General features: G+C 35.4%; 1 protein-coding gene across 6 annotated transcripts; it reads left to right on the top strand.

Moving 5' to 3' along the window:
- Positions 1-201: 201 nt before the first annotated feature.
- Positions 202-11,543, top strand: LOC129311131 (oxysterol-binding protein-related protein 2A-like). Of its 6 annotated transcripts, none has more exons than XM_054953159.1 (11): positions 208-1,231; positions 2,956-3,315; positions 4,537-4,576; positions 5,559-6,001; positions 6,793-6,948; positions 8,193-8,360; positions 8,490-8,630; positions 8,829-9,056; positions 9,172-9,285; positions 10,365-10,558; positions 10,924-11,543. In XM_054953159.1, exons 1-10 carry the CDS (start codon positions 815-817, stop codon positions 10,542-10,544), a joined length of 2,247 nt encoding a protein of 748 aa, XP_054809134.1. In that variant the 5' UTR covers positions 208-814; the 3' UTR covers positions 10,545-10,558; positions 10,924-11,543. The 6 variants fall into 6 exon arrangements, 5 of the variants coding, with proteins under 5 accessions (XP_054809134.1, XP_054809133.1, XP_054809135.1 ...); XM_054953158.1 differs by having other exon boundaries at positions 4,537-4,633; XM_054953160.1 differs by lacking the exon at positions 208-1,231 and adding an exon at positions 2,517-2,868 and having other exon boundaries at positions 4,537-4,633.
- The last annotated feature ends 1,498 nt before the right edge of the window (positions 11,544-13,041 follow it).

Raw genomic sequence — 13,041 nt, 5'->3', positions numbered from 1 at the left:
AAGTTAAATAATTTATATTTCACCAAAAGAAAATAAATTTGTATCATAAAGCTACATTGATTAATTTTACGTATACAGGATAAAGATAAGAAAGAAAAAGAAGGGAAAAATCATGATTACGCAGTAAATGACATTTATTATAAGAGGATTCAGTTTCCGACTCATGACCATCCACTGCCACTTTCTTCTTCTTCTCTTTCTCTTCTCTCCGTTCAACTCTCTGTCTTCTTCCGATATTTTCCCGATATCATTCCCGCCCCCCATTTACTCGCGATATCTCTCTCACCTTCTCTCTCTCTCTCTCTCTCTCTCTCTCTCTCTCTCTCTAAGCTCCCACCAATTTCAAAAGTTAAATAGGCCAAAGAGGAGAAGGAGGAGGAGCCAGCTGAACAAAACAGAACAGAAGTTGCAGACTCAGGAAGACGAAGACGAAGACGAAGACGAAGGCGAAGGAGAGGGAATAACCGCTTTAAATTACCATTCTGCCACATCCTTTATTACCCACCCACCACCTTCATTCCCTCTTCCTTTTCCTTTGCGTTTTCCGTCTATATAACTCAGTTTCGTAACCCAAAAGCCTCTCTCTATTTCTAAATACCAAAAACCCCCTACCATTCCTTTTCACTACACTTTCCCATCAATTCAAGCTATCTCTATTTCCTTTCACTCCAATCTCGTATTCAATGTGACCCCCTCCTTCCTTCCTTCTCAATTAATCTCTCGATCTTCGATCTCCCTCGTTCTGTGAAGCAGCTGTATCCTTACCTCTAATGGACAATTGAAAGAAGAAGAAGGGAATCGTTTGGGAGTCAAAATGCGGGTGAAGGAAATGCATCCTCTTTGCTGTATCTCGCTGGAGAGTCCCGGAATCGGTAATCAGTCACCAGACGCTTCGCTTTCCAGGACTAGGAGTCTGCCAGCGAGTTTTGCTGCGGTCGGATCTGAGCGCAATGCCGGTGGGCGGGCTCGGGGATCGGAGGCCACCGTGGCTGGGATCCTCTATAAGTGGACCAATTACAGCAAGGGGTGGAGATCGCGTTGGTTCCTCTTGAGAAATGGTGTCCTCTCTTACGCCAAGATCCGGTGGCCGGAAAACCTCAATCTCCTCACGCCGACCGACGACGTCAGGTTGATTGGCGAAATCTCAACTAACCGATTGGCGAGGATGGACAGCGGGAGTACCGTGCGTCGGAAGAACCAGAAATCTGCGTCTGGCGTAGTCCACCTCAAGGTACGTTCGTACTTGGGTACTTGAATCGCTTCTTTTATCTCTTTATTTCTCCACTCACAAGAAAGAATACCAGCCAAGAAACTCCTGACCAGTGGGTGTTCACTTTTTTCGCGCTAGTTCACTGCGAGTTTCCTGTAGGAGCGACGTTTTGATTTCAAATATGATTACTGTTTTCTTTTATTATTTTTTTCCCCATATTTCGTCTTTTACTTTTGGGGCAGGATAAACAAATTGCGTCATGAAAATTCCCAAACTTGATTCTTTTTAGTTTTGTCAATAGATTAAAAAGGTAAAGAAGCTTGGATGTCTGAGCAATAATGTGTTAAACCGAGGGTTTCTACCATTGTTCGCTTGTGACTTTCTCTCTCTTCTGGGCTTTTGTTTGTGATTTCAATTTCGGAATTCAACTTTTCAATCCTTGTTTTGCAGTTTTAACTACTTGTTAATGTAGAGTGGGTCACATCAGCAGGTGACCGAGAGTGGAGATAGCCTGCACCGTAGCCCTAGGCATTAACTTGCGGTCACATCATCTCCTTCATTGGCATTGCCACATTGGTGGGATTTGAGCTCCTATTTCTTCCTCCCTCACACCGTCGTTTCACCATTTTCTGCAGATCCGACCTAATTTTCATCATCTCCTTCAAAAATCACTGCTCATCTCTATTCACCTTCCTCCTTCCTCCTTCATCTAAAGCTAACGCTTTGCGTTTCTGAGCGACCGATACTGTTTGTTGGTTGGTTCGAGAAAGTAAACCGCAACTTGGCTATACATTTTTTTAAGTAGTTATCATTTCGCGATAGAAAATTTGAAGGCGTTAACTCTTAGGTGAGAAAAAAGAATAATAGCAACATTGAGGTGATTAATCGAACGGTGGGTAATTAGGGATCTTGGACTCTGTTGAGTGTAATTGTAGCGTCTCGGGGTTTGATGCGATGTCTTTGAAGTATGTTGCGTCGCGTAACCTGCGTTGCTTTAAGCAACTTCAACTGAGGTGTGGATTTTGAGGACAAGTAAAGAAAAATTTCAGCTGGTGATTTTGCATTGGATTTACAAGTCTGTTTTGAAGGGTAATGATTAATGAAGAGTAATTGACATATAGTACTTTTTGTTAAAACAATAAAAAAAAAATTCAGGACATTTCTTTTTCTTGTTAAATAAATAAATACGTGGACTTGACAAACAAAGCAATATGTGGGGTATGTCCTGCGTTTCAAATTTAACGTTTTATACTTTTATGCTTGTTTTTTAGCAAAGGATAATAGGGACTATGTTCCTACTGTTCAAGAACCCACACTTTCTCTACTCATTTCCTTGTCTTGAATTTTTCTAGCATCTTCGTTCCTCACTGGATTTAGTATCAAGTTAATTGTGATTAACTCTCTTATAGCCAACAAATTTTGAGTATTTAGTTCTTGAGGTTTTTGGGGTCTTATCCATTTCTTGCCACGTTAGAAATGCTTGATTCTATTTATCTTTATGGCAGAGTCTTCTATGATGGGCTGTCCTCTCCACTCTCCAGTTTAGTCTACTGCTTATGGATTTCGAATCTAACTCACGTGGACTTGATATCTTCTGATACTCGCCTAAGCATTGCATTTGTCTATTGCTTATTTCATGCTCAGAACACTTCTCAGAAGTTGTCATCCTTGCAGAATCTTCTTGTTTTCCTGTAAAATGCTGATTCTTCTAAAGTTAAATGATATCTTGTGTGAATGTTTGGCAGGTTTCGTCCTTTAGAGAGAGCAAATCAGACGATCGGCGGTTCTATATCTTTACTGCTACCAAGACTCTCCATCTGAGAACTGATTCGAGGAAAGATCGGGAGGCGTGGATGCGAGCATTGGAATCGACTCGTAGCTTGTATCCGATTAGATCACTGAAGGATGATATTTCTCTTGTACCCACTGATATATCTATATCAACTGAGAGCCTGAAAAAGCGTTTGCTCGAGGAAGGAACTGCTGAGAACGTTGTGAAGGAGTGTGAGCAAATAATGCTCTCTGAATTCTCGAGAATGCAAGGGCAACTTCAAATTCTTTGTGAAGAGCGATCAAATTTGCTTGATACAATAAGGCAGTTGGAGGTAACTCAATAATCCCGTTATTATTATATTTTGGTTGATTTTTTTTTTTAAGATGTTTCAGAGGCGATGGATTGGGAGCCACATGCATTTCATCAAGAATTTTTTTACTTTGATGTGATGTCGCCTTAAAAGTTATCCCCAAGACTCGTACAAATCTTACAGTACATTACCTGTGGAAATACTTGTTACAATCTCGATGATCGGTTCTTTATAAAACCTAGGTCATTGTCATATTAATTTTTCCTCACAAAACTCGACCCAATTATGGATTTGAAGGAGAAAGTGTCGGTTCTTTAAATTAAAAATTGTGTCGCAATATATTGACTTTAAGTTACATGATTTCTTATCTTTATTTTCTTGTGGCGGTTCTCGTCTTTGGTGTACAGTACCTAGTCATCTTGATCGTGATATGCTGTCTTATTCCTTGAGTACATCATTCTAACAGCTGCAATATTCACTTTTGCTTTTGTTTCGTTTTCTGTTTGGCTTTAAAGTTATTGTTATTGTAAATTTTTTATTACTGTGAGACTTTTCTCACGGTTGTTCTATTTGTGAACTATCGTGGCAACTGTTGTTTCTTTCTTATCTTTACCTTGATTCTTTTTTGTTCGTGGCAGTTTCAAACTTCCAATATGATGATGAATGTATAATTTCAAAAATAACGAGATAAATGTTGATGTATTTTCTTCAAGGTGAAGGTTTGAGTGTTTTTACTGATAATTACAATCTTGAATTTTTATTTTTATTTAATCTCTTCTGTATATGAAGAATTAAATAAATATTTTGCATACTATATGGATGGATGCTTAAGAAATAAGTGGCTCTATTATCTATCAAAATAGGAGATAAGAATCCGATTTGATTCATGCAATTCAAAGTGAAGTTTATAATTTGCATTGTTGTTTTAAATCAGGCCACATAATATGCGTTAGGATCTATTGGTTCCAGTGGTTTCGCTTATTTGCTATCATGGTGCTTTTTGTAAAATGCCTTTCAGCAATCGTGTCATAGGTCATTTTGGTTGAGGACTTAATCGATCAACTGTTTAATCTGCCACCAAACAGAATGTTATCATTATTTGCTGCGCACTTGACTTGTTACCATTTTCTTTTTCCACATCTATCTGTCTAATCTTGACTATCATTATTTGCAGTGCCTTTTGAATTGTTCCTTTTGTATGTGACTTAACATAAAATATTTTTTTTTATTAATTCTAAACAGGCAGCTAATATTGAACCCGAGGCCTCTGGGCTCCATGATGGTGAATACCAGTTAACTAAGCATGAATTTTCAAGTTTAGGACGTGGAAAGTATAGTGGTACTCTACATACATATGCTGTTACTTTTCTTCCCTCTTGAAGTAACCTCATCAGCATGCGGTTTTATAAATAACCTGTGTTGCGTTCTTTGATGACATAAGGGCCTATGGTCTGTCTTGCATGAACATTAAGAATATTTGCTGACATATTTTGTACGAACATGTCTTGAATTATTCGAAGCTATTCGTTGAATGTCATTAGCGCATGAACCCAAATGTTTTATGTCTTCGCCTAATTTGAGGGGTTTGGATTTTACTTCTTATGTGTATATATTTCATCACCATTTACATAAAAACCGGGAATCTCTGTACTCTGAATTGTCATTTATTAATTTTATTCATTTTTAAGATCCAAATCTGTTTGAATTCATTGTTTGCAGCTAAATTAGTGATCTAAAAATTAACTGATTGGCTAGGACTTCCAATGCATTGTTTTTCAGTTAAATTAATACCAATGGTGAATTCTGGTTTATGCATCTCTACTTGTTGACTTCTAATGATCTATATTTTTTTTTTCCTTAAATATGTGCAAGGTATTTGCTCTGTGAACTGAAGGTACAGGCCTTGCACGTCTTTTAATCTGTGCTTCAAATAATATTTCAATTTTTCTCTCTTCGTTGGATACGGTAATCAAGGTTTCGAATTGTGATTTTGGTCTTCGCAAGAAAATGCAACAAAATATGGCGAAGTATAGCCATTTTAGATTGCAATGGCACTGTGATGCGGTTGTGAAATTAATCACAATAGTAAGTTTGTAATCATAATTACGGATGCAAACTACTATTAAAAACCTTATTTGTTTATAAATTTGAACGGTTAGGTTGTCTTCTGATAAATATGGAAGTTCCTTTTGGGTACAATTGTTTACATAGAACTTGTTTGCAGCCTTTTATGTAAAGTCTTTTTCATATTCTTTGTTGCTCAGAATGCAGTACAACTGAATCATCTGAAGATATTGAGAAGCAGGAGATGGAAGAAGTGTCAGATGAAGATGAAATCTCATACTATGACACTGAAGAGTGCTTTGCAGAACCTGGTTTCAGGTGTGGGTCATCAGGACCTCTGGTTCCAGCGGGCAAGCCTGGGGAAACCGATGCACAATGCATTGATCTCAAGAAAATTCAGCCTGAAAAGGCAGTCTATAATTCTAGTTATCCTCAGATTACAAGACGAAGAAAGCTTCCTGATCCTGTTGAGAAAGAGAAGGGTGTTAGTCTTTGGTCAATGATCAAAGATAATGTGGGAAAGGATCTCTCTCGCATTTGCCTTCCTGTGTACTTTAATGAGCCAATATCTTCCCTTCAGAAATGTTGTGAAGACCTCGAATACTCTTACCTTTTGGACCGAGCTTATGAGTATGGAAAATCAGTAAGACCAAATCATTTAAAACTAGTGTTTTGTTTATAATTTTCAAACTTCATTTGGTAAATGGATATTTGTCTTTGCTGATCTGATCTCCAATTGCATCAATTTCCCTTGAACTTTCAATAATTTCAGCTATTGATATGGTGATTTCATATATTTTTTAGATCTTGAATTATATTTACATTGTACTTATGCAATCAAACATTTCCTTTTTCATGAGTGAGTTTATTCGTGCAGGATTTAGGCTCTGTTGAGTTTGGGAATACAAAAAAGTCATGGTTTCTGCTTGTGATAATTTAACCTTGGCATAGAAGTATGGGTTAAACTAATTTTGAACAATGATTCATTCAGGTGTAACATACTGGGAACATTATTAAGTATTTCATGCAAATATGTTTTTTTCTACGTGACTAATATTTAAATGCTGATTATTTTGAACATTGATTATTTAGGCGTGAAATAATTTTGGACACTCTTTTCAGTTTTCGCCTGTTTTTGGTGATCTATATTTTGGACCGTTGCCTGAATATTTAATGTAAATGTGTTCAGTTTTATACAATATTTAACATGATAGGCAAGTACTGTTTCTGCTTCTGTATGGTGGTCCTTTCTAAGTTCAGTTAATGAGTTCGAGACAATTTCAAGGAGAATTCTTGTATAAATGATTCAGCAACTTCGAGGGAGATCTGTTTCTTTTCCTCAGTTCACAATTTCTTTGGCAAATTGTTTGCAGATCACGAGTGTGAAATGTTGCTTCATTTTGATGCTATTAAATATGATACTGTCATTTTCAGGGAAACGGTCTCCTTCGGGCACTGAATGTTGCAGCCTTTGCAGTTTCTGGATATGCATCATCTGAAGGTCGTCACTGTAAACCCTTTAATCCTTTGTTAGGGGAAACTTATGAAGCTGATTATCCTGATAAAGGAATTCGCTTCTTTTCTGAAAAGGTTAGTGCATTAATGATGCAGAGTTATGCCTTAGATATATACAGTTATGAAGATGTGCTATGAATTTTTGACTAAGAAACGGTTTTATAATTAATTGACTTGAAGTTCTTATATTTTGAATATATCGATATTTCAAGCTTCTTCCTTGTGAAACGTTATTAAATTATTAACTATTACTTTTTAAAACCTGAAGTTTCATTAAAGATTTTCCCAGTGGCTAAAAAAAAAAAACCTTGATAGCTTTTATAAAATGAAGATATGGTTCCAACTTAGCTTTGATCTGCAACAGTTAACAGTTTTGCAATTTTAACATGTTATTCTATGGGAAAATAAAATTTTTTGGATTTTATCAACGTCAGAGCCTCAGAGGTTGGGGGGGTGTGTGTGCTTTTTTTTTTTCTTTTGAAATAGCTTCTCTTAAATTATAGTTAGGCACTGACAAAGTAATTAGTGTGTGGGGAAAACACAGGTACTTCAATCGATATTTTATCATGCTTGGCTGGTCTTAAAAAAAAAAAATGTTGCTTCCCCTAAGAAATTACATAAAAAAGTGTATGCATTTTAAGAGGGTATAGGTCCGAAAAGTAAGGTATGGTAATTAATGATTTTGCTCAGGGGGGTGGTACTGCTGTCTTAAAATAATGCCTAATTTCTGCTTTTGCTTCCTTGAAGAATTTTGTAGGAGTTTAGGTTAATGATCCATTGAATTTACTATATTTAAATAAATGGAATGCATCATTTCGTTTGCAGGTAACTATCTTAATCCTAATAGAACGCTTGAGATCATCTTAAAATACATAAAAGCGATGTCCTAACTCCTAAAATTAAGTCAACAACAAATAAGCCGTAATTAAAACAAAACAAATGAATTGAAGAAACTTCCCTTACAAAGAGTGTTTTTGATACTACTGGAAAGAAGCCTACTCTTACGCCAAAACTTAAAATTTATTTTCAGAAGCTAGGCTAAACAGGCCATAAAAAGCAGTGTTAGTGTTATTTGTTCATGGTTATTAACTCCCTTTCTGTACGCTGACGCCTGATCTAAGCCAATAATCTTGGGTTTTCTAAAATGATAAAGCAAATAAAAAAATTTGCAGATATATGAGACTTCTGTGGTATATATGCATTTTTCATCAACAATACACAGAACTGCTGTGCCAACTGCTTACCTATCTGCTTGGAAAATTATTTTCTGCTTGCTTGCCTAATTATTCTTCATATCATTGTGCAACAATCAACTACAGGTCAGTCATCATCCAACTCTCATTGCCTGCCACTGTGAAGGTAGGGGATGGAAGTTTTGGGGTGACAGTAACATTCATTCAAAGTTTTGGGGCAGGTCAATTCAGCTTGACCCAGTGGGAGTTCTGACCATAGAATTTGACGACGGTGAAATATTTCAGTGGAGTAAGGTGTGCGTTGTTAGAAGAATTCTAGTTAACTTAGAAATGTATTGCCCACCCGTGGTGGAGCAAGGCTTTGAAGTTGTACTAATTTTTTATTCACGTCGTTATGATTGTCATTGTTGTTCTTCTTATTAGGTCACTACATCAATTTACAATCTTATACTTGGTAAAATATACTGTGATCATCATGGAAACATGGACATACGCGGTAATCGCCAGTATTCATGCAGGCTTAAGTTTAAAGAGCAGTCTATTCTTGACCGAAATCCTCACCAGGTAGGGCCTAGCCTTGGGGTTCCGTTGTGCTTAATACTTAAATTTTCGTTGGTTTGCTTACGTTTTCAAATTTCCTTGAAACCTTTATTTCTTCCCGCCTTTGCTCTTCCCCCATTCTCTGACTCATAATTTTGAAATAAGATATCTTCTACTTTTTATTTCGTTTCATACCTCACTCGATAATATGTCTCTGACTAGGTGCATGGATTTGTTGAAGATGTTACGGGGAAAAAAGCTGCCACATTATTTGGCAAGTGGGATGACAGCATGTTCTATGCTATTGGTGATGGGAATGTCAAGTCCAAACATGTAACTTCATCAGATGCACCGTTGTTGTGGAAAAGGAGTAAACCTCCAACTAATCTCACTCGGTACAATATGACATCATTTGCTATCACTCTGAACGAGCTTTTGCCAGGACTGAAGGTAGTGATGATGTGTTAAATGATTATTTGATGTGCGTTTCCATTTTCTTATTTAGTCATCTCTAATTGTTTTTTATAGCTTTGTCTGATCCCCGGTATTTGATCACGGATTAAAGGAGAAGCTCCCGCCCACGGATTCCAGGATGAGACCAGATCAGCGGCATCTAGAGAATGGGGAATATGAGAAGGCGAATTTGGAGAAGCAAAGGCTGGAGAAGAGGCAAAGAATGGTATGTTTACACTTTACACCTTGCTCTTTAATTCTGTACTGCGGTTCTCAATAAGCATATTATATTAAAATACTGTTTCAAGCTTTACAGCTCTTGTATGATGATTAATACAACTTTTTATGTTTTTTAGCTAATATATTAATTTGACTTTATTTCAAAAAAAAAAAAGTATGATGATCAATATTACCTTCATCCCAAATTATAGGACACTTTTGGGGAACTCGATATCTCAAAATATAAGGCACTTTAAGAAGAATAAGGTTTCATGATAATGCTTTTCCAATATTATCCTTCTTATTATATTCTTTCTTTAATATTCTTTCATAAATAGAGTATTAAATGAACAATATTTTTTGAAATTTATATTTTTGTTTTGAAAAAATAAAACTGTAAAGTATATTTAATGAGTTTGATTGGTATGTAGAATTTTGTGACTTGTCTTATAAATTAGAATGGAGTAATATTTATAAAGCATTGGCGATGCATGACTTCTTGGTGGTACAACATTGCTTTCTCTATATTTTGTGTTTCATTTCAGCATTTTCTGATTATTTATGGGGAAAACGTAATCATCAGTTCATGGGGTTTTGCTTTTAGTCCCTTTAATTTTTTACATATTTCCAGTCCCTAAAGTTTCAGCAAGATTGGATGACTTGCTTAGGACCCTATTGTTTCAGAATTGAAAACAATGAAAAAAACTACGAGCAAAATTTGATAAAAACTATAAAAACTAATGATTGCATTTTCTCTTGTTTATTTGAGTTGTTAGTTGCATGTGATGTCAGCTATGCCGGTTTGGCCTTTAATTTTAATCAGAACTGTGTTGACAAGTACTTTCAGTGTTAGCGGTAAGCAAATTGTGGCCTTATATTGTTTGACCTATGGTTATTGCTGTCATACTAATACTTATTCTTAAGCATTCACATTCCTATTGAGCGTTGATACCATAGCTTCTAGGAACCTGTAATTTGGAATTTGAGCAACCCAAATGCGTACTAGCGTAAAGCCAATATACTATTCTTAATTTTAAAGTGTTTTTCCAACTATAATGTTAATTATCCTTGTTCTTGCGTCCGCAGTCTAGGAAAATCCAAGAAAATGGTTGGAAACCTAAATGGTTCCAAAGAGATGGTGAAAATGGAACATTTCGATACGTAGGCGGGTATTGGGAAGCCAGAGACCGAGGAAAATGGGATGGATGCCCAAATATATTTGGTGAATTTAATGGAGACACAGTTGCTCCTTTGGATGCATCTTGATTATTTCAGTTCAGGTAAACACTTGTAAACCATCATTTGATAGGCTCTCTATGAAGAACTAGTTTATGTATGTTTTCCCCCTTAGAAATCAATTAAACATTTGCATGCATGTGCATAAAACTTGTGTGAAGAACAAAGCCCAGGTGCCATTTTCCAATCAAGGCATAACAGATTAATATATATTTATTTAAATATACATATGGTTCAGTATTTAAATGATTTCCTTCACATATTTATGCTGCTTGGAAGATGTGATATAAAATTTCCCAAAAGGCACCTGAGATTTGTCTGGGACAGTTGTTTCTGTCTGGTCTGGACGCATAATTATTACACCAAAGCTGGCCAAACCTGTGACAATGACCTGACAATAATGTTGCAGTTAATGGTAAAGAAGGCAGAATTCATACAGGGCAGTGTGTTAAGACAGGATGAAGGTGACAGTAGAACCTCGTAAAATGGTGCCCTCTAGTTCTCAGCATAAAGCTTCGTTATTGATTGCCCTTTTGTTGCTGATATATGGAAATGGAAGTGATCATAAACCAGAACAAAGGGGGTAAACTTGAAATAACGCAACTCTTTTTTTTTTTTCCCCTTATAGTTGCTTAGCAAATATGAGATTTACTTTGGAATATAGCCTAGGTCAGCTGGACGACTTTTGTAATTTTTTTTCCTTGACCTCAGAAGCGTATTACTTGAATGTATTTTTAGCTCTGCAGTTTTTTTTTTGGGTCTAGTCATAATCTCTCTGAGAAAAGAACTCAGCTTAGCGAAGGTGCATCAGGGCGTGTCCTCTCACTATGTTAGGATTAGTGCAGTATTATGCCTTTTTTATTTTTCAGAATAAGAATGTTGTTGTTTGTATGTAGCCGTGTTATATCCACTTAATGTATGATTCCCTCTGATATCTATAGTACTTGCCTTCGTGGCTTGTAATTTTATCAGAAACAATAGATTACAAGGTATATTTTCCTTCCTAAATAAATTGATTCTTTTTTGTTATCCTTCTCTTTTAAAATGTATAGTTCTTTTTTTTTTTTTGGACAAATGTGTAGTTCACACTTCATATACATTTTGTTGACAAACTATAAACTTCCCACACCATGGATTGGGTTGCATCTCGAGAGCACAAACCTTCCATCACTTCATACTTCAACAGGTTTATAATAAAAATACACAAATTAATTACTTTATGCTCTCTTGGTCTCTGGTCCTTTTTATGTGGTTCTTTATACTGTACGACTAGAACAAATAAGTAATCTTATGTATACTAGTTACCAGATGGAGTATTTTGTTTTTCTGGAAGAGAGAGAAGAGAGAGGAGTGAGAAAAATAAGTAGGAAGGAGGAACACAAATAGAGGGGGAAAGTTTTCTATAAAATTGTAACGATGCAGAGAGAATGAGAAATAATATCTTAAATTGGGTAGATTGGGAACTTAACCTTTTTTAATTAGTAATTTGAGTGTTGTGCATTCAAGAGGCGGTGAGGTTAAAGGGTAAGCTTGTTCTAAAAATTTTCTATTAGGTGCGACAGGTATTTTTTAAGTTTTAATTGGTGTAATTTTATACAAAATGTTAAAAAAGTGATACCATATTATTTTATAATAATATTTGACCAACGTCGATAGTTATTTTTGAAAGTTAAAAGAGGATTTTTGTCTTGTAAATTTGTCTAAATGAACAATTAGTATTCTAAAATTTCAATGGGCTCAATAAGAAAAATGATCCAACAACCTATTAGGATTAAATTATATTAAATACCTTTAAGTTATAATTCAAGTTATGGACAAGTTTATATTTGACCATTTCGTTCATCATTAGGCCTTTGCAAGCCCATACCTGTTCATAGACACACATCTGGACTTGCTCGTTTGCAAAGTAAAAAGAAGTTTGGACTTTGCTCAAGGAAAAATCCATTGAATGCTTAGGTAAGTTTTGGTTTGCACCTAAGCAACCTCAGCTAACTCTAATCAAAGTCTGAAAATATGAATTATTTTTAAACATTGATAATGAGTCGCTAGATATTTCTTTATATTTCAAAATTGATAACAAAAAAATATTGCATTAGTTGAAAGTTCATGACATTATTTGCTTATTTAAAAAGACTTAGGAGGCAAAATTATTTTTTTAACTCTAGTCTGAATTTTTCTATCAAAGATCACCATAGGTCAAATGTTATTATAGAAAGATATTGTACCTTTTCTTTTATCAAAACTTTCATGATAATATTGCACCAATTGAAAGTTAAGAATACTAATTGCCATGTAGCAAAAAAAATTTAGGATAATTTTATCATATTAATGATGCTAATTAAGAGTATGGGAGTTGTGACGTGTTATTACTTATTGCGAGCCTTGGGATTTTTGAAACTATTAAACATTCACGCATGAATAATACAGTTTTAACTAATTTGTGTCTTAATTTTTTTTTTTTGGGGGGGTCATATTTTCACTGCTACCATCAATTTATGCACATTATTTTTTAACTTTATTTTTAGGT

The sequence above is a fragment of the Prosopis cineraria genome, unplaced genomic scaffold (assembly GCF_029017545.1).
Source record: "Prosopis cineraria cultivar Desert tree isolate PC_DT_omini unplaced genomic scaffold, ASM2901754v1 PC5, whole genome shotgun sequence".
NCBI classification, from domain to species: Eukaryota; Viridiplantae; Streptophyta; class Magnoliopsida; order Fabales; family Fabaceae; genus Prosopis; species Prosopis cineraria.
The sequence above is the reverse complement of the archived record's forward strand: the minus strand, read 5'-3'. Positions and strand labels throughout refer to the sequence as shown.

Coding starts and splice junctions, on each gene's coding strand:
- LOC129311131 (XM_054953158.1), top strand. CDS start 815: ATGCGGGTGAAGGAAATGCATCCTCTTTGCTGTATCTCGCTGGAGAGT. Junction 1,232..2,955: donor CTGGCGTAGTCCACCTCAAG/GTACGTTCGTAC, acceptor AATGTTTGGCAG/GTTTCGTCCTTTAGAGAGAG. Junction 9,057..9,171: donor AGCTTTTGCCAGGACTGAAG/GTAGTGATGATG, acceptor CACGGATTAAAG/GAGAAGCTCCCGCCCACGGA.